At 41.5% G+C, this 27,468-nt stretch overlaps 1 protein-coding gene across 2 annotated transcripts; it reads right to left on the bottom strand.

Annotated features, from left to right (window-relative positions):
* Positions 1 to 795: 795 nt before the first annotated feature.
* msi1b (musashi RNA binding protein 1b) lies at positions 796 to 27,224 on the bottom strand. 2 transcript variants are annotated; one of them, XM_022196896.2, is made up of 15 exons: positions 26,960 to 27,224; positions 26,642 to 26,682; positions 26,106 to 26,187; positions 25,878 to 25,962; positions 17,945 to 17,986; positions 15,544 to 15,636; positions 12,442 to 12,490; positions 11,852 to 11,934; positions 11,654 to 11,771; positions 9,200 to 9,280; positions 6,971 to 7,027; positions 6,530 to 6,592; positions 4,783 to 4,937; positions 2,678 to 2,723; positions 796 to 2,587 (listed from the first exon to the last, which is right to left on the bottom strand). In XM_022196896.2, exons 1-14 carry the CDS (start codon positions 27,016 to 27,018, stop codon positions 2,682 to 2,684), a joined length of 1,050 nt encoding a protein of 349 aa, XP_022052588.1. In that variant the 5' UTR covers positions 27,019 to 27,224; the 3' UTR covers positions 796 to 2,587; positions 2,678 to 2,681. The 2 variants fall into 2 exon arrangements, with proteins under 2 accessions (XP_022052588.1, XP_051806416.1); XM_051950456.1 differs by having other exon boundaries at positions 796 to 2,582; positions 26,960 to 27,033.
* Between the last annotated feature and the right edge of the window lie 244 nt (positions 27,225 to 27,468).

The raw sequence follows: 27,468 nt of genomic DNA on the forward strand, positions 1-27,468 counted from the left end.
AATGTAGAGAAAACAGTAATTATTGCATATTTATGGTACTGTAGTGGACTTTTATATTAATAATTATACATTTAGATTGATTTGATGCATGTATATTTGTGGTACTGTAGTGGACACTGATTTACAAATTCATGATAATGCAGTGCACATTGTAATCTACTTCATATTTTAAAAAATCATATTTATGATAATTTATAAGATATTCATGGAAATGCATGAAAAACAGTTAAATCTGACATATTTATGTTTATATTTATATTTTGTAATATAGCATATATATTTTTGCATTTTAGCGCACATTTATAGGAATTTTCTGTACATTTAGTACATTTCTTAAATTAATTTAATGTTATTTTTTAGCAATTTTGTACAGTTATACATAAAAAAAAACAAAATACAAATCTGTCACCTGTTTGAAATGTGTGGTAATTTCACACACAATGTAAGATAGGCTACAATTACAAAAGTAATTGTGATTTATTCCAAATATAGATTGATTTTGCAAAAATGTATTATAGTTTGTAGTAATTTTGCACAACAGCTGTTAAATAAAAACTTGTCACGGTTGATTTATCATGTGACATCCAGATGTCTCCACATCAGATTGTGCAGAGGGACACATGAAGAAAAGTACCAGAAATCATAAAGCCTTATAACATTATGAGAAAAATTTGCTTTGCAATTGTGAAAAATATGTCTGTCCTTTAGCAAAATTTCCATTTCTGGTAAACTCACATAAAAAACAACAGCACACGGGTTGTAATGTGCTGAATAAAGTCACACAGGACACAAAAGTGGAATGTTTTAAAATAATTTATTAGGAATTTTAAAAAGTTTTTTTTCCCCCAAAGGAATAAACATGACAGGAAAAAAAAAGAAAATCAGAAAAATGTTACAGTGTTGACAAGATTGTTATTTTTCAGTGAAATCAACTTCAAAGTCTGAAATACTGCGGTCGCCCGCAGCAGCGACAGCAAGTGTTCCTAAATGTAAGACCTGGTATTTTGTCGATCGAGAGTGCTTTGTTCTTAAACATTCGAAGGAAAACACGTTCATCATGATCGGCCAGTGCAACATCCTAGTAGCTCAGAAAATAATCGTTTTGGTCTAAAAAATAGCCGTCACATTAGTACAGTCTGTGACCTCCAGTGGATATGCAGTGATGGATGGAGGGGGGTGGGGGGAGTGACAGGTAAACAAGAGTTAATACGACCCCGACTTTCCCGTTGGAAAAGCCACCTTCTTCTAAAAAGGTCCAACCATCCGCACTTTGACATAAATGTTAATGTAATAATATAAAAGTCAGATTAAAATTTCACATTTGCAACTGAGGTACCGTCCCCCCAAAAACAGCACATGGCACATTGGAAACCAATGTGTGTAAAACCATACGACAAGCTCACGCAAACATCAACACAACCTGCAGAGGGACTCAGTTGTCACTAACGCGTGCAACTGCTCCTACAAACTCCTCCTTCATTTTCCTTCACAAACAATCATCACTTATTGAAAATCACAGTTAAAACAACAATATGATAAAGTAAGAAAATAGCATGTTTTTTTTTCTCTCCTGACAGAGGAGTGTTTTCACACCCTTATCCTCCCAAAAGTAGTAAGTAGTGTTGATCCAGCCTCTCTCCTGCTCAACTCAGAGGGTTTCAACCCTGAGGCAGCTTCTGAATTCGATAAAACACTCACTTGACACATCATTATTTATAAACGCCTGGAGAGAAATACAGTATATGGCCGGTCTAACATAGACAGACAAGCCGAAAAGTTCTTGACCTCCATGTGACACTATCATACGTAACAATCAAACTTTCCAACACTTAAGGTTTGATGAAAGAAGCAATTTGTCCAAAAGCCTCCCACCTCCCAGACACAAAAATTAGCAGAACCCTCCCACCCAGAAACCAGTCATATTTACAATATCTTACAAAACTGTACACCTCATGAAGGCCTATTACATAACTGACTAATGACCGCTGTGGTCTGACCATTATTAGTGTAACAAGTCAATGTTAAAAACCTACCAAGATATACACTTTGTGACACATTTTCAAGAAATAGTATTAATCCCAAATGTTAAAATTTAGTATGAACTACTGACAAATATACAGCTTTCCAGTACATATTACAACTCCTGACCTTCAAACAGGCGTCACCTGGAGATTGAACTCCTCTCTTCTCAGAGAGATCAGGTTGCAGACGTCGAATGACCCAGTAAAACAGCCAAAACAGATAATGAAATAACGCAGCCATCACAAAAATAACAGCGAGGTGAAACATGACAGAAAATAAAACACACAAAAAAATACAGCATCTGAACGTGTTGCTATTACATGTAGTGATAAACTTTGTCGCTCCTTTTGTGGCGTTTTTTTTTTTTTTCAACTTTTTTTCTTTCCAGCGAGGTGGAGTTTAGTGTGGTGTCAGTAGGGCCGACTGGATGTGGCTGACACCAGGGTGGGTGTTGGGGGGTGGGAGGTTCAGCCACCCCAGCCGGAGACGTGGACCGGACAGAGACAGGCCAGATCAGCTCCGAAGCAGCTTCAACTCCTTCCAGCTCTCAGTCTACAGCTCTGCACTGACACACAAAGCAGCCGGATTACTCACAGGTTAGATAAAACCCAAACAGTCTCATATGTTACTCTGTGCTGCTCCAGGTCTGACTCACACTCTCAGTGATAGCCGTTAGTGAAGGCCGTGGCAATCAAAGGGCCCTGGAAGAGCAAGCATGCAAGGTTAAAGATCATTTTACTGTTAGAAAATACACAGTTCAAATTCATCTATATTAAAAAGAGAACATGCATATATTGCATTCAACTTTCAGGGAAAAACACTGAAATATTCTCCCCCCAATAGTAAATGTTTGTACAGTTGGCTAGTGGTGAAAGAAAACCTATTGTGCTACTGCTGGATGCGCCTTGACTTCTTCCTGTGTAATTTATTTAGTAGTAGATGCAACATCAGCATCAGTGCCGGGAACGTTAAAGCAACGGTTTAATATTTTAAGAAATGCTCTCATTAACTTTCTTGCAGAGGCAGATGATAAGATCGATACCTTCTGTCAGTTCAACAGAATGCAATCATCAGCGGAGGGTTAGCTTAGCTTAGCTTAGCACAAAGGCTAAGAACAGGAGTGAACATCAAGCCCTGCTCTGTTAACGTCTACTAACGCCTGTAATGCTCACTAAATACCAGGTTCTAGCTTGTTTCTGTAACAGCGTAGTGAAAGCTGTTGTGTAAGGCCACTGCTATACTTCTACATGTATGCGTGGGTCCATGTTACAGTACTTTTGTCGTCTCCTGAAATCCATGAGAGTCCACATGGACCACACAAGGATGTTTATGTGCAGCTACACTACGACTTATGGTTCAAAAGTTTGGGCTCACTTGGAAATGTCCTTTTTTTCTTTAAAGAAAATCTTTTTTTTCAATGAAGATAACATTAAATGAATCAGAAATCCAGTCTAGACATTGTTAATGTGGTAAATGATTATTCTAGCTAGAAATTTTTAATGGAATATCTCCATAGGGGTGCAGAGGAACATTTCCAGCAACCATCACTCCTGTGTTCTAATGCTATATTGTGTTAGCTAATGGTGTTGAAAGGCTAATTGGTGATTAGAAAAGCCTTGTACAATTATGTTAGCACATGAATAAAAGTGTGAGTTTTTACGGGAAACATGAAATTGTCTGGGTGACCCCAAACTTTTGAACGGTAGATACGACTTACTGCACACGTATAGAACAGAGTCTTCCTATCAGATTGCAGCATACTAGAAAAGTAAGAACTTTACAGCTCTTTGTGTGAGAACAATCAAGGCTCTGCTACATGTGCTGCAGACAGTGCTGATGTAAACTTTGCAGTCAGAGTCACTCCACTGGACAAACCATGTGACGACACCATTTCTACTGTAAAAGCAGTTTTCATGTTGGTGAATATTCAGCACATAATAAAAACATCAATATTGACTGATTATAGTGCCAGATCAATATATCGGTCGGGGTCATGGTGGAGAAGCCTTTCAACTGGTCCCCCTGAGCTCCCTGATAGTCCAGCAAGTTAAGCAAGTCGTCTCAGATACTCATCGCACATTTTTCCACGTTTAAACTTCCAGTTTTGTGTCTTCTTAAGGCCACTTAAGGCTGACTTCATGCCATCTTTTCTCTACAGTTTGAGCATCACATTGAAGCACCAGTCATCACAAACAACCTCTGTGCCAACTCACAAGCAGGTGCCCGACAACTGACTGTTGCTGCTGTGTTTCAGGTTACATTCTGCAGCCTACTGATCCTCCCATTCTTTATTAGCTCTCAGTTTGTTTTCTTACTTGTCAAGGCAGTTCCTCGTCACACACAACCACGCTGCATGAGACACAACCCACGCAAAACTGACAAAGCTGTTGTGTTCGCATGTTCCTTTAACAACCTTGTTCATGGAGACATATCTAGCTTCCAGTCTGTATGAAAAGCTAAGCTAGCCAGCTGATGGGTGTAGCCTTACATTTAATGGGCAGACAGGAGTGTGGTATTGATCTTCTCATCTGATTCAACATGTAGTGATGAGCCACAGCTAAACAGGGACTGTGGATTCTCTTTTGTTTACATACTCGTGTTTCCTCATTTCATTTAGAAATTAGTTTAAATCTTACAAAAAAAATGATAGTACTAGACTAGATGTAGCAGCCACATAATCTGTAGCTGTAGATATGCCAAGGAGCAGACATCATTAAAACACAGAACTCTAATACATATTCAGTGGCGATGCTAACTCACCCCCAGACTGTGGCTGAATCCAGTGCTCGGGGCAGGACTGGCAGCACTGAGGTAACTGCTGACAGCCGACTCCTGACTGGCTGTTCCATAAAGCTCCGCCATCGGACCTGGACTGCTTGTACCTAAAAATCCAGCTGAGCGAGACGGGGTGGAGCCTGAAATTGAAAGAATGATGGACTTAAACTGCTGTAGTATCCACAAATCAAAGTTTGTTACCTGTTTGAAATCATTTACAGGTAACATCTAACACTCTGAATGTCTAAAATACTTGAAAGTTCAAGAGACATTTGATCTTTAAAAATCACCAAAAGGACACCATTTATCAAACTGTAAAAACAGAATTAGATGAACTTTCCAGTGGTCCTTGAATTACTCATCTAAGATGTGTTGCTCTGTCACAAAACTAAGCAGAAATCATGATGTTTCACCAGAATCCCAATATTCTACACTACTGACACCAAGCTGGTTGGATTATTTGATACTGAGGGTTAATTTACTGCAATTCTAATCTTAAAATGAGTGTGCTTTGAATGAACTAAAAAATCATAGAAAGAATTTCCACATAATTAAACGGCTTTCATTAGGCATTATGCATTTCAGTTAGAATGACTTGATTTCCTCAAACTAAACTAACTTGATTCACCGAAGTTTACTTGACAAATCTGAACTAGGTTTGACCAACTATACTGAAAAGGTTGGATCAACCCTTAGGAAATGAGTTGAATGAACCCAAACGAATGAAGGTAACTCAAGTAAATCACGTTGGCTTCAACCTGAGCAAATAGGTGCATCAACTTAATTGAACTGAGCTAACCCAACTCAAGTAAATTACACTGGCTCCAGCTTAAGTAAGTAAGTGTACTCAGCTTAAGAGTACTGAATTAATTCAACTCAAGTTTGTTAAGTTGAAAGAAAATAATTCAGCCATGCCTTATGAAAGCAATTTAAGTAGTAAGTTAGTACGTAGAGTTACCATTTTTTCCACTATTGGTGACACTTTTGGGCATGTCGTAAATGATGAAATGTTTATTTCAGGTATTTTAATTTTTGGGAAAATAAATAATCAGAGAAATTAAACTGTTATTTTTATATACTTTTAATTTTCAGTATTACAATTGTGTTATACGGCACAAAAGACATTTTTGAGCTCTCTCTCCTTCTAGTTGTGGTTGTGCTGTTTCCATAGAGGTGCAGGAATTTATATTGCAGTAAAAATGTGACAGGAGCAAAACACTTGGGGTTCAAAGGGTTAAAATAATACAGAGTACACAGCTATTAAAATGATTAATATCAGTTAAATAAACCAAGGAAATATCATTCAGTCTAAATCGTACCTGCTTTAGTGCTACAGATAAGAGAGCACTGAATAGAATAATGAAGAGGACCTAAAGATTAAAATGTAAATTTTCTAACCTATAAGGATTCAAAGTAATTTCTTTAATCTGCCTTTTATTGAATGAACAAAATCAAATGTATCTCATTTTTAGCCACAGCAGCAGCACGGTTCATGGGATGGAAATGGCAATCAGATGATTCCCCGCTTCAGACTAGGTAGATATTTGGGATTTTGAGTAAAATGTCTCAACTTCTGACAATGTGTGATAAAAATCCGATAGAAAGATTTACTGTCTTTTACATTACTTCAGTTTTTGATCTGTAATAGGAACATTGTTCCTGCTGGTGACCACCAGGAAATGCTAGTAAGTAAATGAATTGTTTTGTTGGCAGTCATTTCAGAAGTTCCTACCTCTGACTACTGCTGCCGCCGCCGCTGCTGCTGCCATTGGTCCGTACGCTGTGAGAGGAATGGCTGAAGGGAGCAAGAAGAAAAGCTCCAGGTTAAACATCGTGGTTTGAATGCACATGACAGGCAGCTGTAGCGCAACTTAAGGCCTCGCTCCAGTGGCCGCAGAAAATTTACGAACAATTAAAAAGGCATGAAGAAGATAACATTAAATATGCCAATTAGAGCGCTGCATAAATCACACTAGACATCATTTTATCACTTAAAAAACTGAATCAAAACCCTTCCCCATTACTGCCAGCAGTCCTGCCTGCAGACGGAACCCGAGGAGGACCGACAAACACAAACATGCAAACCAAAGAATGATGAGGTGTTGGTGCTAATGTGGCGTGTAGCAGACTGACATCATGCTGCTTGTAAAGTCCAGAGGAGGGACTGACTGACCTGTGAGCTCAGGGGGGTGGGGTGAAGTCAGAAGGGGAGTCCTCTCTAAGTGGAACTCTAAAACAGAAACATCAGAGTGCTGTTGAGACACACACCACCACCGCCAGCAACGACAACACACACTTACACACACACACATGTAAAGGCAGGGAGACACCTCAGAGGCCAGGAAGCACAACACACAGGGCTGGAGGAACGCAAACAGGAATTAAAGGATGGAAAGACGCTTCAAAGTCCAAGAAGTGGAGTAAATTATTACACATTAATCATTCTGAAAGAGCAAAAAAATTAAAGAAAGTGTCACAATTTTGTCATACAACCTTCAATTCAAAGGAGTTATTTCAATTTTAGGAGATAAAGTGTCCTATCTTTCTTTGGTAGGCATCTAATTTTGGAGTTATTGCTCAGATCACCATCACACACTGCACTAAAATACACTGCACCCACTCACTCACTCTCACACACACACACACACACACACACACACACACACACACACACACACACACACACACACACACACACACACACACACACACACACACACACACACACACACACACGATAAGCAGATGCAATTCCACTCCCTGATATTTACAAGCAGCCATTTACACTCACAGTGTTTCATGTGCTTCTATGGAAACATGTTTGTATTTGCGACAGTGTGTCTGCTGTCAGTTCAAGGTAAACCTACGCCGAGATGGAAAAAAAATACTGACTGTCCCACAAAATGTTAATGGAAATCCTCAGTACTGGTTAGCAGTCCAAAAGGCACCTGAGACACTCTGATTTTAAATGCAAAATCTGATAAAAACAGTCGTTCCTAAGCCTGTTGTAAGACACTGAGGTGGGGCTGATTTTCAGAAAACAAATAATTAATTGGAAATAGCACATTTGTGTTACTAAAACAGGAGATTTTTTTAAAAAAAGCTTTTGTTCCAACATTAATGTGCTTGCTTAGTACTATAATTTACTCATGTAGATTATTTAACTGATGTATTCTGCTACATATCTATATTAAATTGCTACAAATTATATGATCCTATATTGTCCTGTTCTTCTTGAATAAGCCTATTAGTGTGTATATACAATTGTAATATATGTTTGCTTCAACCGTCTCACACACAAACACAAACCGGGCACAGTGGGAGTCACAAGTCTCTGGCAGTGATATCTATCTATATATATATGTGTATATGTATATATATATATATATATATATATAAAATAATAATAAAAAATGTTATTATTATTATTATTATTATTATTAATACTATTTTGGAAAAATAAAAGGAAAGTGCACAGACTATCTGAGTGCACAGACTCTCAGGGCCACTGATCACACTATGATTTAATCAGTATGTTTCACGAGGAATACATTGTTTTACTGTTTTTGTATGTTTTACCATCCTGTTTGTTTTTTAACTGTGTGATCTCATTTGCAAGTTTTCTGTCTATGTGTTTCATCAGCATAATTTCTCCTCAATTTAAACTGCTTTGGTGGAGGTCAAAGCTTTAAAGGATAAAAAGATTTTTATATGTGAAACCAGAGTGCCTCTGATAGTTTCTGGACTGTTGACAAATCATAAAAACTTCCATTAATAGGAAGTTGAATAGTCACTGTTCATCTCTACTTGACCATCGACCCTATCCTTGAAGAGCATCTGAATACGTATTTTTTACTCTCCCTGTTAGTCTCTCTGTGCTCCTGCTGTTGATTTTGTATTTGCATAACATACGGTTGAAAGTTATTCAATTCATAAGACACCGTTTTCAATTTTTGTTTCCAGATTATTGTTTCAGTATGAGATTCCTCTCCATTCAAACACATTTCTATCTGCTGCTCAGAGAATTAATACATTTACAGACGCACACTGCTCACTACACAACAATATTTACTGTCAAACATGCAATTCTACTTGACATATATTCTGACATTTGAGTAAAATTCAATCTGTTGCAAGTCATTCAAACACTTTTTATAGCAACCATAAGTTCAGATTCAATTACTAAATGCAGTGTGTGAAATCTGCAAAACATTTAAAAATGACTTTAGTGTGTGGTTTCACTGTATTTGGAGTAGAGCAGGACTCTTGAAAAATGTCATTCTACCAGGGACCATGTTCAGTCATAAACACCTGCTGACTAAATATCTTTGTATTTATTTCTGACTTAATGTGACAGAAACGTGTCGGGGTGTATGAGGAGCAGGAGGTGTGTTGTGATTACCAGGGAACTGGTAGGTGTATCCCGGAGTGATGCCGGCGTAGCTGCGACTGGTGTAGGTGGCAGTCTGGAAGCCTGGATAACCTGAGGGAAGAATATCACTGTTAACATCCAGATCACACCAAATATCAAGGAATGAATAAACACTGGATGTCGTCACGTGGATGGCAATGACACAAAGGAAATTCTGAAAACAAAATGGAGTAACAGGTGTGTGTTGTTGTGCTGCCCCCTAACAGTGAAGCCTTGTACAAGCTGCAGGTGGATGATATTCTACACCTGCGGTCGGAATTTCTTCAGGACAACACTGAGCAGCTTAGTGTCTTTGTCTTCAGTTTCACTCTCAGCGGTGAACACTACACACAGATTTGTCTGACACCTCGGAGGGCGGCCCTCTCAGCGACATTTAGAAGAATTACAAGCAAAGCAAGATGACAAAATGCACTACTTGTTTGATTTTTCCCTTGCAAGGTGTCATGTTGCTTCACCTGCTCTGACTGACGTGAAACTCTAAAGACGGCAGTTCTCACACTGAACAGTAGGTGGTAGCATCGGAGTGGAAAGTTTGGCTTCGGATGCACAAAACAGGTCCTAACTATCATTAACACGACACTAAACGCTTCAGCCGTAGTGCAGAGGATAATTTTCCAGGTAATGAAAATTGCTAAACATCTGTTATACCCCCTCAGAACCAGCTGTTCATGAAGAGCGACACTAAGTCGAGAGAACACTTGTTGAAAAGTCTTCTCTGGCTCTTTAGGGACCTTCGAAACTGTTGAAAAATTATCCCTCATGATGTCACGGTGATGTCATCAGAGTTATCTTGGTCTGAGCCTCTGACCAAAAGAACGCAAAGTGGAGGTTAAAGGTTTAAAGCGGGTGTAATAAAAGGTGCTATTGAGGAGCCTTACGGGAACCAATTTATCCAACATTTTTGGAGCCTGACTAATACCAGAGACACAGAGTCAGTGTGTCTCTCAGGCTTCTGTTTGAGCCACTCTTTTTAGAAAACCATCATTTGTGATTCCCTAAAGTGCAATATTAAGCTGCTGGTGAAATGTAGGAAAGCACATGTATTGAAGTACTGTATTTTACGAACAAATGTGAAGTATTTGTATCTTACTTGAGTGGTTTTGTAACATTTTTTTTACTTCTACTCTACGATGTCTCAGATGGACATACTGCACTTTTTCCTTCACTACATTCTTCTTACAGCTTAAACTACTTTTCAAAAATTTTTTTATATAAAATAACTATCCGGCAGGTTGTTCTAAGATTGAAAATGATAACTTGATTTGTGTGTTCAGCATTTGTGATCATTGTTTTCTGGTATTTTTACAAAGCCAACAATAATTGAACCATTGGTGAAAATAATCAACAGATTAATCCATAACGAAAATGATCACGAGTTAAAGTTAGATACAAAATAGTTCAAAATTAGCTCCACCTCAAGCAACTAAAACAGTAAAATCCTGCTCTACTACTATACTGCTGCACTGTTAAGAACAATCTAATGAAAATATATAATAGCATAATAGTCACATAGGACATATTTGTTCTGTACATATTATTTCTGTACTGAGTAGTTTTACTTTTATTACTTATAGTACATTTTGTGATAATACTTACAGGCATAAATGCAGAACTTTTACTTATAACAATTCTCTTAAGCGCCCGCAGGTTTCAACAGCACTGACAAAAAAATGACAACTATACTACACGTATTTTGCTATTTAAATGTTGAATTAGTTTCTTTGTCTTTTTCCTGCTCTGTGTAAACACAGCCTGCAATTGAACCCCAGTCCATCTGAAAAATCCCTTAATTCTGGTCATATAACTGTTGCACACAGCTGAGACAGCAATTGTTTGTGCTGAAAAGGGCAATTTTTTATTTGTTTTTAATGGAATCTGGTTCCTTCAAACGGTTTATTTTTGACATTTTTTTAATGAGACATATACAATAAATGGATTTCAAAGAAATATCTAAATTGTAAGCTTAGATGTGGTTCATTTTCCCAACAAACTGAAGTCACGCAGCCAATTGGAAAGCTGAAAATCTTCTCCTTCCGGCTTTAATAAATGGGGAAATGTATGATTTTTTAAAAATAGCATAGCTTTCAAACTCACTGGTGGAGATTCAAAGGGTTTGTATTTACAACTGCACTTGTATGAAAGCGTGAAACCAGACACAGTTATTAAGTAATGTATAACTGACCAGGATCAGGCATTACCACATAACTAAAGCGGTTTCACTAAGCTTCCAATCTCTAAGGTTTGGATAATCAAAGCTACATGGAGGAGAACTATAAGCTGAGGTGAAGCAGTCCACTCCAGCGGTCAGCTTCCTCCCCATGAGGCTCCGTGTGACCTTTCAGGCAGCTGGGCCTTTAACTGCAGGAACGGTTACTGTCAGGTTCAGGTGTGCAGCCGCTTCCTTCCTGATCAATACTAACTTACCCAGCATACCAATGCCCAGCATGAAGGCGTCCATCCCGTAGGGCATCACCCGAGAGCGCCCCCTGGCCGAGCCGGTGGGGGACATCACCTCCTTGGGCTGAGCTTTCTTACACTCCACCTGTTTCCACAAAAAAAAACACACAAATTAGCACTCCTGGTTTCTAAATGACAAAACTTCGATCTGAAAATGAGGCTCACCATTTTGTTATTGATCTCATGGAAGTGGATCTCGCAGACTTTCTCCACCACATCCTCGTTCTCGAACGTTACAAAGCCGAACCCTGATGAGCATAAGACAAGTTCATGCAACAACAACAACAACAAAAAAAAAATCACACAATATGGCGGAATTAGCCTTTCTGCACACTGGTATAGCCAACAGTCTGCAGTAATTAGTGCTGTAATAGCCGCTTAACACATTTGCCCCCCTCCTCCTCTGCCCTCCCCCCCACCCCTCCGCCGACGCTGCTATTCTGCACTCATCCTTTTTCTTCCCTCCCTTCCTGGCCAGAAGGCCCGGGCAAAGCTGGTAGGCTGTCATAATCGATCAATCGCAGGGTGGGGAGGAGGCGCTTAAGGAGGCTTTATCCTGATCCCGATTAACGGACTGGCTAATTAGACTAGCCTCGTTCGTCTCCTCCAGCTCAGCCCACAGGAAGGAGACCCGTGGGGGGTGGAGGTGGGGGAGATCAATAGACACCCGGGAAAGACGGCAAGGAAGAGCTGGAAAAGAGCCGGAGAGGAGAGGGCAGGGACGAGGGGCAGCGGAGAGGGTCAGTCCGGCTCACCTCTGTGTCTGTTGGTGGTCTTGTCGAACATGAGCATGGCGTCGTCGACCTGAGGGGAGACAAACAACACAGTTTTTTTAACTCTCTCTCTCTCGCCACACGGCATATTGCCTGACCTCAGCCCTTCTCAAGTTCTGCAGGGAGGCTCAGCAACAGATGGACAGAGGGGAGGAGGAGGAGGAGGGAGGGAGGCGACGGAGGGACCGGAGACGAGCGACAGGTTACAAAGAGGAGGCCTGAGGGGGGCAAGGACGGGAAAATATGGTGAAATACTGTACAACAAGGCCCGGCGGCTCGTAATGGGTGGCAGAAAAAGTTGGAAGTTTGGCTGCTAAACTGCACAATCCTTCTACAGAGAGCCCATAATCCAACCCCCCACCTCCCTTCAAAGTTTGACATTCCCATGGCAACTGTGCAAAAAAAAAAAGAAAGAAAGAAAAAAGGCTTGAGCCAACATCAAATATGCTTTATGAATGGTGGGAGAGTGCCAGTGAGACAAAGAGGGCCGCAAAGAGAGAAACGCTGACACAAGAAAAGTAGCCGGTCACAAGCAGAAAGGTGAATCCTGTGGGCAGGTGGAGACTCGATGAGAGGGGGAGAGCTGATAGCGAGAGGAATAGCGACAGGTGGAGATATGGTGAAAGAGAGCTTGGAGAGTCCTGAGAGAGAGAGAGGGAGGAGAGGGAGGGAGGGAGAGGGAGAGGGAGGAAGAAAAAAAAGATTGGGTCAAAGAGGAAAGGGAGGAAAAAGAAGAGACAAAAGGGAGAGGGAGAGGGAGAACAAAGAGGCCTGGAGGCTTTGTTTGTTGGCACAGTCAGCCGTAATTCCTCCTCCTCTTCTCCCTTTGACCTCTCCCTCCTGCCCGGCCTCCTTTTACAGAGCAAAGACACAGGTGTCTATTCTATACACACGCCCAGAGTTTCTTATGTCAAAGTTGACCTACGCATTTCTCTTTTTCTCTCCCCCTCTCTCTTTCTCTCTCGTCACAAGCCGACATGTTTATACTCCGGCCTGCACACGGAGACCCACGTAAACATTTGGTAAATTAATCTGTGCTCTTGGTCTATAATAAGTTTACTGGATACGGTCCACTGAATAATTTGTCACAGTCACATAGGAGTGTCAGCACAGTGTGACTCTGTGTGTGTGTGTGTGTGTGTGTGTGTGTGTGTGTGTGTGTGTGTGTGTGTGTGTGTGTGTGTGTGTGTGTGTGTGTGAACCCCAAAGGGCAGTTTGCCTACAGAAAGGTCAAAGGTGAGCAAAGAGTGTCAGTGTGAAAGGGGACCTGCTAGTCGGCCTCTCAAGTCGCTGCTTACTTCCAGCCTGACAGTCGCCTGCAACTCTGGATCTCTGCAGGAAACACCGTTTATTTTTGACTTCGACTCCAGATTTTCACAATTCACAACAATCAAGGGTCAAGGGAGTGCAACACACTTCTGTGATTCATGCTAAAGGGCCACAATCTTCGGTCGAACACACACAATCCCCAACGTGAGCCAAAACTGCCCCGGAGGACACGATCGAAAAACATCACAACAACATTTAAACGCCCCAAATGGAGTTAATCGCACGTCACAGCTCAATATTTCAAACGCCGGGCATTTTAACGGCGCACTGCCAAACAATATTCCCTCTCATCCTCCCCCCCCCACCTCTCATCTTCCCTGTTATCCCCTGCCCATCCCTCTCCGCACTCCTTTGTCCTCACCAGGACGGGACACAAAAGGTCCAGTGAGGCAGTCTAATCAGGAACTTCCATGGATGGCTGGAGCCTACATTTCACCGTCCATCCCTCGATATCTCTCTCGGCAAAAATTCATCTAGGCGTTATGATTGAGGAGGGAGCGCGGAGAAACTGGAGGCCAAGCCTTTTGGCACCGAAAATAAAAGTGCCACGCAGTCGGAAATGTGGCGGCTAAAGCTGAGCCTTTGCATCTTTGACTTTGAAAAGTTTCAAGGGCGTTCAAGGTGCAGATCGGCCATTTGGAATTAGTCGGGAAAAAAAGTTGGTATGATTTCTTTTTCCCACGTGTTTTGCGCAAAATCCACAAAAAAAGTGATTTAAACCTCTTAAATCTCCCGTAATATTGCTGATAATTTCCACATCCAAGAGAGCTGACAACTCAGTAAACATCTAATATGCAGATAAGTTCAGAACAAACTAACAAAATATTTGTCTAGCTTTGTATAGAGGCATAATGGCCGTCGTAACTACCCCCTCCAACACTCACACACACCCCATCTTTGCCCCAGTTCCCTCTCCTACGCCTTCACAAACCTCTCTCAGTAAGACCCTCCCTCCCTTATCGGTGCCTTTGTCAGCCCATCATCTATTCTCTGCCCCTGCCTTTCACACTCTTACAAATATATAGAAGAAACTTGGGAAAAGTAGAAAAATAGTTGAAAAAAAAAATGCATCCATGAAACTGAAGGATGAGCGATAAGTTTAGAAGCTTTTGCGGATTTGTCAACTTGTATTTACTATTCCTAAACTCCCGAGTTTGACCCCCACCCAGCACACTCATGCTAACACCCCCGAGCACCACCTCATCCCTCCTCCTTCAGAACAAAACCCCTTACCCACAGAATTACTTGGGGACAATGGCAAGCCAGGTCACCACGGTAACGGGCCGGGGGGGAGGTTGTGGGTAGGAGCAGCTGTTACATCAGATTAATTCAGATTCTGATAATCCCTCCTCCTTCCTCACCATCACCACACACTCACTACAAAACTTTTCTCCCCCCTCGGCTCCCTCTTCCAGTCCCCCTCCTCTCTAACTTCGCCTGCTGCTCCCGGAGCCTCTCTTCTCTGCCTCGTTATTTTTCCCGACTCTCCTCCAAGCCTTTTCTCTCCCTCCTTTCTCGCCCTCCTCCTCCTTCGTCGCAGTAACTCCTTCACTTCCAGGCACTCGCTGCTTCTTGACTCAAAGTGAAGTTTTTCTCCGAGAATTTTCTGGTGAATCAGAATCGGCAGAGCTGGTGTTGCTGCGATAACCTCACGCGAGTCCTTTATGATCCACAGAGTCGCCTTTATTTCGACTCAGAGCCACTCCGCCAAATATTTTGCAGACAATCTGACACCACAGCAACTTTAACGCTCACCTTCCCAAACTGGTCAAAGTACTGCTTGACGTCCTCGATAGTTGTGTTCACTGACAGGCCTCCAACAAAGATCTTCTTGGTTCGAGTCACCAGCTGGAAGAAGAACAGAACAGACACTGATGAGCCAGCTCAAATAGAAACACATGCATTTGTAGCTCAGTTTGGGGACTGTCATACACCAGTGTTCTCGATAATCATGACAGTAAAATGTTGATGTCATGTTAATAATATTGTAAATAACCAGTGATACAGTCATGAACATCAGACACCCTCCATTATTTTGAGTCATTCATTTGCCAAAAAAAGAGACAAACAGACTAAACAAAGTTAGAAATTAATCATAGATATGGATATTGTGATTATATTGTGAGTTCTTTTTTGCCGCATGAATCATGTCCTGAAAATTGGATACACACACTACCGTTCAAAAGTTTGGCGTCACCCAGACAATTTCATGTTTTCCATGAAAACTCACACTTTTATTCATGTGCTAACATAACTGCACAAGGGTTTTTTTTAATCTAATTTAGGCCTTTCACCACCATTAGCTAACACAATGTAGCATTAGAACACAGGAGTGATGGTTGCTGGAAATGTTCCTCTGCACCCCTATGGAGATATTCCATTAAAAATCAGCCGTTTCCAGCTAAAATAGTCATTTACCACATTAACAATGTCTAGACTGATTAATTTAATGATATCTTCATCGAAAAAAATGCCTTTCTTAAAAAAATAAGGGCATTTCTAAGTGATGAAAACAACTTTTTTTGTGTATTTATTACTTTAAAACACATTCAGTACCGGGTGTTTATCTCAGTAACACATCAGAGATACAATTATAGTTTCCAGTGGCAATACACATTATTAGTTATCTCATTAAAGCCCCTAAAACACTAAAATATTAGTACAGTTGTTTGCATCCTCGTGTTAAAGCCTAAATGAATTGGGAAATAGCAGGAAGCTTTATTTCTTTCGGACTATTAGAACCCAGGGCTGCTAAACATGGATCCAGCAGTTCAACATGTGTAACAGAAAAGTCATAAAACAGATAATTTAAGGTATGATTGCTCCAACAATATTGAAAAATAACAATTTTGACAAGATAAAAACAAAAAAGTAATGTCAAAGCCTCCACAAGTTTCTGCTTTTGCTTGTTGTGTGACTTAAAGATCAGAAAATCTTCTAATCAAAAGCACTATTTCCTGCACTGGACAAAAAGTCAAACATTTGACACCTGAGGTTACTTGGGTTTTTACTTTCTTTACATCACAGCACAGTTTTCTCCGCTGACTGTAAGTTTGAAGTCAGAGAACAAAGTGACGGTGTCGTGTTATTAGCAGTCAGTCAGTGGGTTATTATTTTTCTGAGCATTCAGCGAGATAAACAGATACAAATAAATGCAGGTCGTCACTGGAGTTGTGCCTAACTCGTGTTACATTACAACAACGCTACAAATAATTCACTAATTTGGACAAATGGACAGTGCAATTGTTTACAATACAAACTGCTTTCTGATCCAACAGTCTGGAAGCAAAACACACTCAGTTCACCACCACAAAGAAAAAGCAGCAAATACTGAAGCTCTGGAACCAGTAAATAATGGGGGGTTTGTTTAAAACGATGAACTGAAACAAGTTTTAAAATAGCAGAGCTTCAACTGATGATTTTCTTCATTGAATATTAATCTGCTGGATACTTTATTGATTAATCTATTTGTTGTTTAACTCTAAAATGACAGAAAATGAGAGAAAATGTCAAAAAGTGTCTCCCAAAGCCAAAGACGGCATCTTTAAATATGTCATTTTGTTACTATTTAGTTTAATGGTTGACAACTTACCCATTAATCATTTCAGCTCTAAAAAACAGGAAAACTAACTAAATAATGAACTAATCATTCAGTCAGTAGTGTGCACAAGTTAGTCAAACTCTGGAAAACCACAGTGATGTGGAAATTTGGAAACTAAAATGTGACAAAAATTTGTCAACTTTTTCTGTGTAAACTTACCACAAACTCAAAGATAGAAAACAGTAACTAATGTGAAAGCAGGACACATTTGTCGTGACAAATATTAAAAGTCTCCACACGGCTCTCCTTAAGCTCACCAGAGTATTCCTTCCTGCTGTTTCCCTCTTTCTGTCTCTCAGTGTGTTAAAGGAAAAGACAGAGAGGCCGCGATCAGGACGGAGCACAAAGTCCTTGAAATACAATACAGATGTTTTCGTGTGCAAAAAAACGCAGCGACTCTTAAAAGTTGTTACACTTTTTGTTAACGTGCGCTCAAATAACCATCAGCGGGGCTTGTGTTCATCAGATTACGAGACATTAACCCAGATAAGACCTGGAAACATTCAACACGCTCCAACCTGCGGTGAACAAACACCAGGAGACGCCTGGACTCACCTTGGGCTGAGCTCTGCGAGGGAACGCCACCTTTGGATCGATCTAAAAGAGAAGATACAGAGAAACGGAGGGCCGGTTAGTGATGTGCTGCCATACAGACGGACCAGCAACCTGTCGCCTTCCCTTGATGTCTTCTGATATCACAACCTTTTTACCAACTCAGCACTAAAGCTGTAATATATCCATGTTCACCTCCTGACCTAGCACAGCGATTCATCACTCTTAAATCAAAGCCGTGATGTCAAACACACCTGTTTTTACGGTTTGTCATTCTTATACGGCGTGTTAGAAGACAGACTGGCACCCTTGATGTTGGTGCAGGAAACTCTAGGTGAAGCAGACTTCACATGTACAGAGTGTCCTCAAAGCAACACACTTTAAGATCAATGCTTGGTTGCTGTAGATCAGACCTACTGGAGTCTGAACATTCTGCTGATTTATCATTAATAATGTTAATATTGCATCTGTAGCAGAGAATTAAAAACTGTTGCAGATGCTTGAGTTCAGATTAAATTTTACTTTAGTTGAATTTTCAAACTATAGACCATTGTGGAGATCATGTATCCAAATCAGGGACTGACTGATGTTTAGTTTCAAGGCTATTAATCAAGAAGATCGATAACTGATATTTGGAACTAATAAACATTTAGAACAAAAAATTACATTTTGATGTCAAAATTTTGCAGAAAACAAACTTCAGTGCAAAACTTCATTGAAATGCCTGTTTATTTGCATTTCACATAAGATTAATTAAAAAAAAACAACTTTTCAGCATTTATCCTTCAGTGTGTTACTTACTCACTACATCAGAGCCAAAGTAGTGCATTTTTGAATGAATCTATTTTATTGGGAGTTGGTACTGATGAGACTGATAATAAAACAAAATGCTGAATAAGCTGGGGATAATCAGTTGGTCTTTAATCCAAATTAGTCTCATAAGATTTTACAATATAAACCAAATTGAATTTCACCTGAAAACAACAGATTCTACTTTATATTTGTGATTTCCACTCTGAATTTGTGTGACAAATAGACGCCTGAATAGATTTTTAAAAAATGACTTTCAGCACTGATTAGTCTTGGTTTTTTATTTATTAATCACTTCATTACTGAGGGTACAAAATGTGAAGTTTGTTAAATGCATTTGTAAATTCTCCAACACCAAGGCTGATGTATTCTCACTTATTCAACCAACAGACGGAAAAAAAAAAAAGGTATTTAGTTTACGTTGGCTTATGCACTACCGTTCAAAGGCTTAGGTCACTTAGAAATGTCCTTATTTTTGAAAGAAAAGTATTTTTTTTCAATGAAGACAACATTAAAATCACCAGAAATACAGTCCAGATATTGCTAATGTGGTAAATGACTATTCTAGCTGGAAATTTTTAATGAAATATCTACATAGAAGTACAGAGGAACATTCCCAGCAACCATCACTCCTGTCTTCTAATGCTACATTGTGTTAGCTAATGGTGCTGGAAGGCTCATCGATGATTAGAAAACTGTTATGCAATTATGTTAGCACATGAATAAAAGTGTGAGTTTTCATGGAAAACATGAAATTGTCTGAGTGACCCCAGACTTTTGAACGATAGTGTATGTGTAAGATCAATTAATTCTCTTTCAATCAACTCTTCCTGTCAGCGAAAATTGGAATATAAACCTAGATAAAACTCTTTTTTTAATTAAGTCAACTCTAAGTGAGTCCTTGCTCTACATTCTTGACTCACACACCATCAATATGTGTGTTTGTACTGCACAGCGTGTGATGAGTGTATTTTTACTTCATGGTTGTTGTTTTTTTCATGTGTACTTGCTTGTGTTTATATTCCAGTAGATGAATGCACCTTTGACGTGTCAGTGTACGTGTGTGTGTCTGTGTGTGTGTGTGTGTGTGCGTGTGTGTCCACAGCTGTGCTCAGGTGGAATGCCTGGGAATGTCCAGCGAACCCCTGCCTCTCTCGTCACCACCGTGTGACATGTGATCTCCTGGAATCTCACACAGGCACCACAATCACAAACACGCCTTCACCTCGGCGAGGACAGCCGGAGATGGAGGACAAGTGTGTCAGAGGGAGAGTGAGAGAAAGACGAAGGAGGAGAAGAAGAAGAGAGGAGCTGTCAATCACACCGCACCCGACGGCAGACCCGCCCCCATTTTGTTTGTTTGTGTTTGTTTGTTTCTGTCGTTCTTTCTCAGCTCAGGTGATCCGGATCGTCCTCTGCCCTGCCGCTCCTTATATTTGCTCTCAGGAAAAATGGGACAAGACTTCTGTTGACTTGTGTTTTCTGGCAGCATTTTGGTGTTAATCGTAACAATAGAACTACAAAAATAAAACAGAGACGTGGACGAGACCACTGAACGTCACCAAGGTTAAGATTGGAGAGAGAACCACACCATTCCATGAGGATGCAATCATAGACAGGCTGTAAAAATTGGAATTTGAGACCTCTATATTAGTCTATACTGGTCTAATACAGCTAGAGAACAACTAGACTACGCCACACTGTACTGCTGTTACACTAACAGATGGTGAGACAGTACAGCGCTATGATTAGTCCGTAACCATGAGAGGGTAGAGTTGAACTACAGTAGAGAGCTAGAGCCTCTATGGTAAACCACATGCGTTTACCAGAGTCAGGGTAACAGCGTCGAGAGTCACCGCAAGTTTCTTCTTTTTTTTTTCTCGTTCTTTCACTTTTGTTCTAGAGAGCAGAGTGAGAAGACTATACGCTAAGACTGGAGGATCAGATGCAGAGTCTACTGTTTAGTTTCTATGGTGGCTAGACTACTCTGATAGTCACCTCCGGTCACCAACCCTCCTGATGTCCAACAACTCCTGTGCACATTCAAAAACAAACAGACACACACACACACACACACAAACAAACAAAATCAAACACATGGCAGCACACAGCACATCCGCAGGGGAGCAAATTGAGGACATTAAACAGATAAAGTGGCCGCGGCAGTGAATAAGCGGCTTGTGGTTTTTTTTTTGGTGGGAAAAAATGTCGATCAGAGAAAAATCCGGAGATATGTCTGAAGGTCTCCTCTGGATGATTGCTACTGAACTTGGATGTTTGGTCGTCTTTGTGCAGAGTTTGACACCAGAAGGCTGCTTTCACGTTCGTCTGCTGAAGGGGGGGATGTTTCTTTGTACTTACCGAAAATATGAGTTTGCACATAAGCATGATTTGTGACATTACGACTGGTTTGGCAGCCAATCATGAGTCGATACTGAAGTTTCAGTGCCACCAGGGTTTCAGTGCAGCAGGAGGCTTTGTGTGTTCAGCAGTTAAAGCTGGAGTAGGCAAGTTTTTTTACTGGCATCGTCAGGCAAAGATTCCACACTAACCTTTCAGCATTTTGTAATTCAACTGGTCTGAGAGGAAACTAGACTTGTGCACCTTCTGCTTTTAGGATTTTTGAAAATCTACACCATAAAGGGAGATTTCAGCCAGTCACAGGGCTTTTCACCTATCAGATGAGGTAGTTTAACCCTCGTGTCGTCCTGTGGGTCAAAATTGACCCGTTTTAAAGTTTGAAAATGTGGAGGAAAAAACATATTTTCACAGTGAAACTTCTGATGTCCACATTTCCAACATTTTTGGGAAAATTTGGAACATTTTTTGGTGGAACAGAAGAAATGTTAAAAATGTCTCTTGAGAACATTCACAAAAAAACAACCAAAATCCAGCAAAATTCAACGGATTTGTTCTTAAATAAAGCATTACAAGTTTACTGATATATAGTGTAATCACTTTAGATATTTTTAGGATTTTTTGGAAGATTTTTTACTCATTTTTTGAAAATATTTACAGGAATTTTTTGCCAAATTTGAGGGATTTTTTAAAATAAAACTTTTAAGGGAAACCTTTAAAGGGGAACTTCGGTTTTTTTCAACCTGGGGTCTGTTTTCATATGTCATTTCATACATGTGAGTGATGGAGAAATGAATTTTCGACATAGCTCCAGTATTTAGCCAGGCAGGCAGCTTAGCAGCTCAGCTAGCAGCTCGGCTAGCGAAGAGTATGGGGCAGCTGGCCCCCCCGCGTCAAAGTCCGCCCTAACGTGCTTTTTTCCCCACACTGACCGGCTCGGATAGTCTCAATGATATCTGTATCCAAATCTCAGGACGCTAGAAAACAAATCTCATTCCGAAATTGTGCGATAGCTCGCACCAAAACCGGTGTTTTGGCGCGAGCTATCGCGCGATTTCGGAACGAGATTTGCTTTCTAGCGTCCTGAGCTTTGGATACAGACCACAACAAAGAGCGATTGCCACGTAATGTGGAGGTTTTCGTTCACTTATCATCTCTAGTATGTTGTGGGACACTCGTTGAGACTATCCGAGCCCGTCAGTGTGGGGAAAAAAAGCATGTTAGGGCGGACTTTGACGTGGGGGGGCAAGTTGCCCCATATTTTTCGCTAGCTGAGCTGCTAGCTGAGCTGCTAGCTGAGCTGCTAAGCTGCCTGCCTGCCTAAATACTGGGGCTATGTCGAAAATTCATTTCTCCATCACTCACATGTATGAAATGACATATGAAAACAGACCCCAGGTTGAAAAAAACCAAAGTTCCCCTTTAAGGAATTATTGTAATTTTCTTCTTGAAGGTTTTGCAAATTTTCAGAAAGTTGGGGAATTTTTTTGCAGAATTTTTGGATATTTTTCAGATGAGGAAACAATATTTTTTGGTGCCCGTAAATGAGAATAACAGGAGGGTTAAACAGCAACAGTGGGGAGAGTGGAGTTTAACTTCTGAATGATTTCTACAATTCTACAATTTCATTTAGCAGACGCTTTTATCCAAAGCGACATACATCTGAGAGTAGATACAACACAAGCTGTGTGAAGATACAAATGAACATTGACTTTTAGCTTGACTATCATTGTTTTTGAACCGGGTGTTAGGGTGGTAGGAAGGGGTTTAGGTGTAGAAAAAGGGCTGTACATTTTCAAATCTTGAGTTCCACCAGTGTTTCTGTGCAGCAGGAGACTTTGTGTGTTCAGCAGTTAAAGTCGGGAGTAGGCAGGATTTTATTGGCATCGTTGGGCAAAAATTCCATATTAATCTTTCAGTATTTTGTAATTCAACTGGCCTGAGAGGAAATTACACTCATGATTTAAGTTTTTGTTTTTAAATTCTACACCATAAAGGGAGATTTAAGTCAATCACAGGGCTTTTCACCAATCAGATGAGGCAGTTTAAACAGCAACAGTGGGGGAGAGTGGGGTTTAAATTCTGGATGAAGCTATGAATGAAAGTTGACTATCATTGTTTTCAACTGGGTGTTAGGGTAGTTGGAGGGGTTTAGGTTTTTTCAATTCTCTCATTCATTGCTTTTTTGTTGTTGGGTGTTTCTGCCTTGTACAGCTTTAAAGTGTTCAAGTAAAAATATCTGCCTTGAGTGAGAAGTAGCAGCTTTAATTTGGAGCATTTTTCCTCACATGATTGAACTTTTTGAGAAAAGGAAAACACATCAGACACACATCATCATTCCTAGCAGAGTATCCTTACATGCGATAAACACTTTCTCCTATTTAAAGACTTGTTAAATTGCTTTAAGGCCTCAGAGGCCAAACCTCTCCACGCCCACAGCAAGGTAACGGGGCAGAAGATGAGCGTAATTCCAAGAGAGGTTTAGGAAATCAGGACAATCCCTTTTGACCAGCTCCATCCCAGCTATGCAACAGTTGGCTGAGCGTGCTGCCTGTCACAGCCTGAGCCGGTAACACACTTAACGCAACATGCCGATTGGGCAGCGCTCGTCATCTCTGAGGAGCAACTCAAGCTTGTTGACTCCAATCCTATTAGTTAGGAGAGCCATAGTAATCACAAATGGGGTTATCCTGCCCCTCACCCCTTCCTTCTTTCTTTCTTTCTTTCTTTCTTTCTTTTCACTCAGGTCAGTATGGAAAAGGCCGAGGGGGTCACAAATACGCCTGATGCCGCTCAGTAAAGAGCTGTGTGGCCGTTGTAAAACTCTCCACTGTGCACCTTCCTTGGAGCAGCAGTTGAATGGAAACTTTGTCCTACAAAGGTGCAGTTTGCATCGGTCGTCACTAACTTTACAGATAGCAGGAAGCTGGGAGGGCACCCAGAGGGGCAACTGGCCGAGCAGCAGCTACATAAATCACAGTAAAACCTGCCTTCCTACGCCGGTCAAAACCGGACCGCATCTGTCCTTCAACACAATAAGTACCAATAAATTCCTCCGCAGCACTGTATTTGCTCTTTAGCCTCACGGCTGTGCAAAGCTGTGTTAATTCCAGAGCCGGAGCGGTTCAGTCGGTCACAGCATGGCACATTCTTTCTGTTGCCACTGGAGAACTTTTTCTCTCCCCTCTCTAACAGGATAACCTGTCTGCATGAGGGAGAGAGTGGGGGGGGAGCAGTCCTAAAAGGCCCACTCTACTCACCATCCAACCCCTGTGGCTGATCACTGAGCCCTCTCCACGCCGAATGCACACTCGGCTGAAGGCCCCCTCACCAAAAAAACGCCACTGACACGCCCAAAGTGGCAGCCACAAGGGGCCCACGAGCCCTCGAGGAGGAAACGTAGGCCCAAACTGAGGGGAAAACCCAAATTAAAAAGAGGGAATCATCATCTGCAAAGTGCACGACGAGTAAACTCAGTAAGTTTCCTTTCCGGAGAGGCAACGTGAGTCACTGCCTCGGCTCTCTGTGACTGTTTACGCCGTCTTGATTTCTGGTATCCCAAGAAATGATGGTAAACGATGTGCATTGTTATCTTTTTTTTCTTTTGTGACAACAGCCATTCTTCAACTGTGCGAGGAAAAGGGGGGCCGTGGTGGCAGGGGGGTCTCTATGGAAACAAACCCCATGGTGAGTTAGTGGCGTCCAACCATGATGGCGCTACTTGTCATAGCTGTCGTCCCTGCAAGTGACACTACAGCAGTAGGGCACATGGGAAAGCGCCGAAAAAGAAACTAAATCCAGCTCAACTTCTCCATCAAACAACTTACGCTGCTGCTAATTTTGGACTCGGGCTAAATGGAAATTTTCCTCATTTCCTTCTAACTTTCTTCAACCAAAAACAACCAGGTTTTTTTTCTCTCTTCTCCATTTCCTTCTTCGCTACTTATCTCCCTAAGACCGGAGAAGGTGCATCACTCAGAGCACAAAAGGCGAACCAAGAAATAGCCTCCCCTCATTTCAATACAGTCGCCAACCCGCAGCCATCACCACTCCCACCGAGGAGCGAGGCGGGGGCAGTGGTCCCTATGGCGACCAACGGGCCACATTGTTCCCAGACCAGGCCCACATTCATTACTGACAAAAAGACACACACACAATCACACCCACTCGGCAACACAGGCGATTAATACATTTTAAGTTGGAATTCACACAGGTGTAGGGGGGGGCCTCTGAATGTGACTTTATCATTTTGCAGTTTTATTCTCCCTGAGATTCCGCTCACAGGAGTCTGATTGTTGCTGCTTTCACACCTTGATGGTTTCAGGTTGCGTTTCCATTGAGGAACTCCTTTTTGGGGTCAATTCGACCCCTTGGGGACGGGAAAGAAAAAAAAAAGAGAAAGAAAGTCTTGGTTCACTCTTCGGAGAGGCCAAATCAAAGATTGGCAGTGAATGCAACCCTGTCCAGTCCCCCCTTGTTTCTATGGAAATTGACACTGGGTGACATTTTCTTGCCTGTTTGGCTGAAGACAGAGGAGAGAAGCACTTTCTCCCATGTGTCTCCTCTGTCCACTAATGACTGGATCACATCTGAGGTGTGGCGGCCGACACAGACATGGTTTGAGGAAAACATCAGCATAGTGGAACCTCAGTAAACACAGCGAAATGTAGCAATGTTACACCTCTCTGGCGGATTATTGGAAAATCCACTAATCAAACACTGAGCAACGGGATTAGCTGGTGGTGGGAAGTAAATACAGAGAACTCACTGTTTTGGAGTCCAACTCGTGCCTGGTTTGGGCCAAAACTTTATCCACGCCGGCCTGATCAACAAAGGTGACGAATCCGAACCCTCTGCAGACACGAGGGGGGGAGGAGGTATTAATGGCACAGGAACTGATGTTGACATGTAATGATACATTATGAGCAGCGAGGAATCACGGAGGTCAGATAAACTTTCAGCTCCGGCGGAGAAGCCGGGCTCACAGCTCCCTCACCTCGAGCGCTTAGTAACCGGATCTCGCATCACCATACACTCCTTCACCTCGCCGTACTTGCAGAAGTACTCCTTCAGACCCTCTGGGGAAGCAAAACAAGGCAGAAAAGAGGATTCGCAGATGAGACTAGAGGTTAACGAGTAATGACAACTTTTTGATAAGAAGTCAGCGAGCATACAGAGTGGCTCTGCTGAGATTTCACCAAAGTTCACACAGTTTTCATTAAACGTGTTAAACATAACATGAGCCGCGAGCAGAACCCAAAACACGTTAAATCTTGCAATAATTCCAACTGTAATCACTCCAGATTCATGCTTTCTAATGAGCTTTGGAGAATTATTTCTATGCTCTTCTGAATGGGGGCATTCATTCTGGAGCATATGCAAAATTCACAAAACAAACAGCTTTAATGCATGCAAACAGAAATATTAAGAAATACGGCTTTTCAAATTGACTCAATCTAATCCATGCCAGGATTTTTAAAGACATGGTGGCATTTTAGAAAGAGAGAGAGAGAGAGGCGGAAAAAGATTTACCTTGTGTTGTTTGCCAGCTGAGTCCACCTATGAACATTTTGCTGTGGAAAAAAAGGGAGAAAATGTTTTTCTATTTACACAGTCATCAAAGGAGGATTCAGTGAGCTCCGTGTTAATGGGGGCACCAGCAATGGCAAAGTTGTTATTGAGCTTTTGAAAGAGTGATCTGCACATAGGAGAGGTTTTCAGAGAGAATCATCAGTGATTTGTGAGTGTGTGGAGGTGTGTGTGAGAGCAGAGAACAGCAGCTCTGTGTCTGAGCTGTGTGAAGGAAAGAAAGTTCAAAAAACAAAGTTAGTTTTTTTTTTTTCTCCTTACCAGGGGTCGTGAGGGGAGTCCGTGGTGGACAGGCTGCTCTGGCTCCCTTCCGTGTCCATTCCGTGAGCTGGCGGTGCGTGTGGCTGCTAAGAGCTGCGTGCGTCCGGGCCGAGCCGTGCGGGAAAGCAGGCGGAGAGCGAGTGAGAGGAGCTGGGCGGGTTTGGCCCGGGGTGACAGAGAGGGGAGCGGGCCAGATGCAGGCTGGGACAGACTCCACCTCCTCCTCCACTCAGTCCCCGCTGCTGTCTCTCTCTCATCCCACCACCGGCAGCACGCCTCCGGGGTCAAGTCCGCTGCGGCCACGCACACAGCTTCCGGTGTAGCCTTTCGAAATAAAAGCCTGAGATCGTTTCATCAAGAGCGAGGAAGATAAACCTGTGGAAAATACCATCCAAATGAGCAATGTCGGCTTTCTTTTTATACTACTTAAATGTTTACTACTTTTTATACTAACTTAAATGTATACTACTGTTCAAAAGTTTGGGGTCATTTAGAAATGTCCTTGTTGT

The sequence above is a fragment of the Acanthochromis polyacanthus genome, chromosome 7 (assembly GCF_021347895.1).
Source record: "Acanthochromis polyacanthus isolate Apoly-LR-REF ecotype Palm Island chromosome 7, KAUST_Apoly_ChrSc, whole genome shotgun sequence".
NCBI lineage: Eukaryota > Metazoa > Chordata > Actinopteri > Pomacentridae > Acanthochromis > Acanthochromis polyacanthus.

Coding starts and splice junctions, on each gene's coding strand:
- msi1b (XM_022196896.2), bottom strand. CDS start 27,018: ATGGACACGGAAGGGAGCCAGAGCAGCCTGTCCACCACGGACTCCCCT. Junction 9,281..11,653: donor GCTGGGCATTGGTATGCTGG/GTAAGTTAGTAT, acceptor TTCTTCCCTCAG/GTTATCCAGGCTTCCAGACT. Junction 4,938..6,529: donor GGCGGCAGCAGTAGTCAGAG/GTAGGAACTTCT, acceptor TTTCAATTTCAG/GCTCCACCCCGTCTCGCTCA.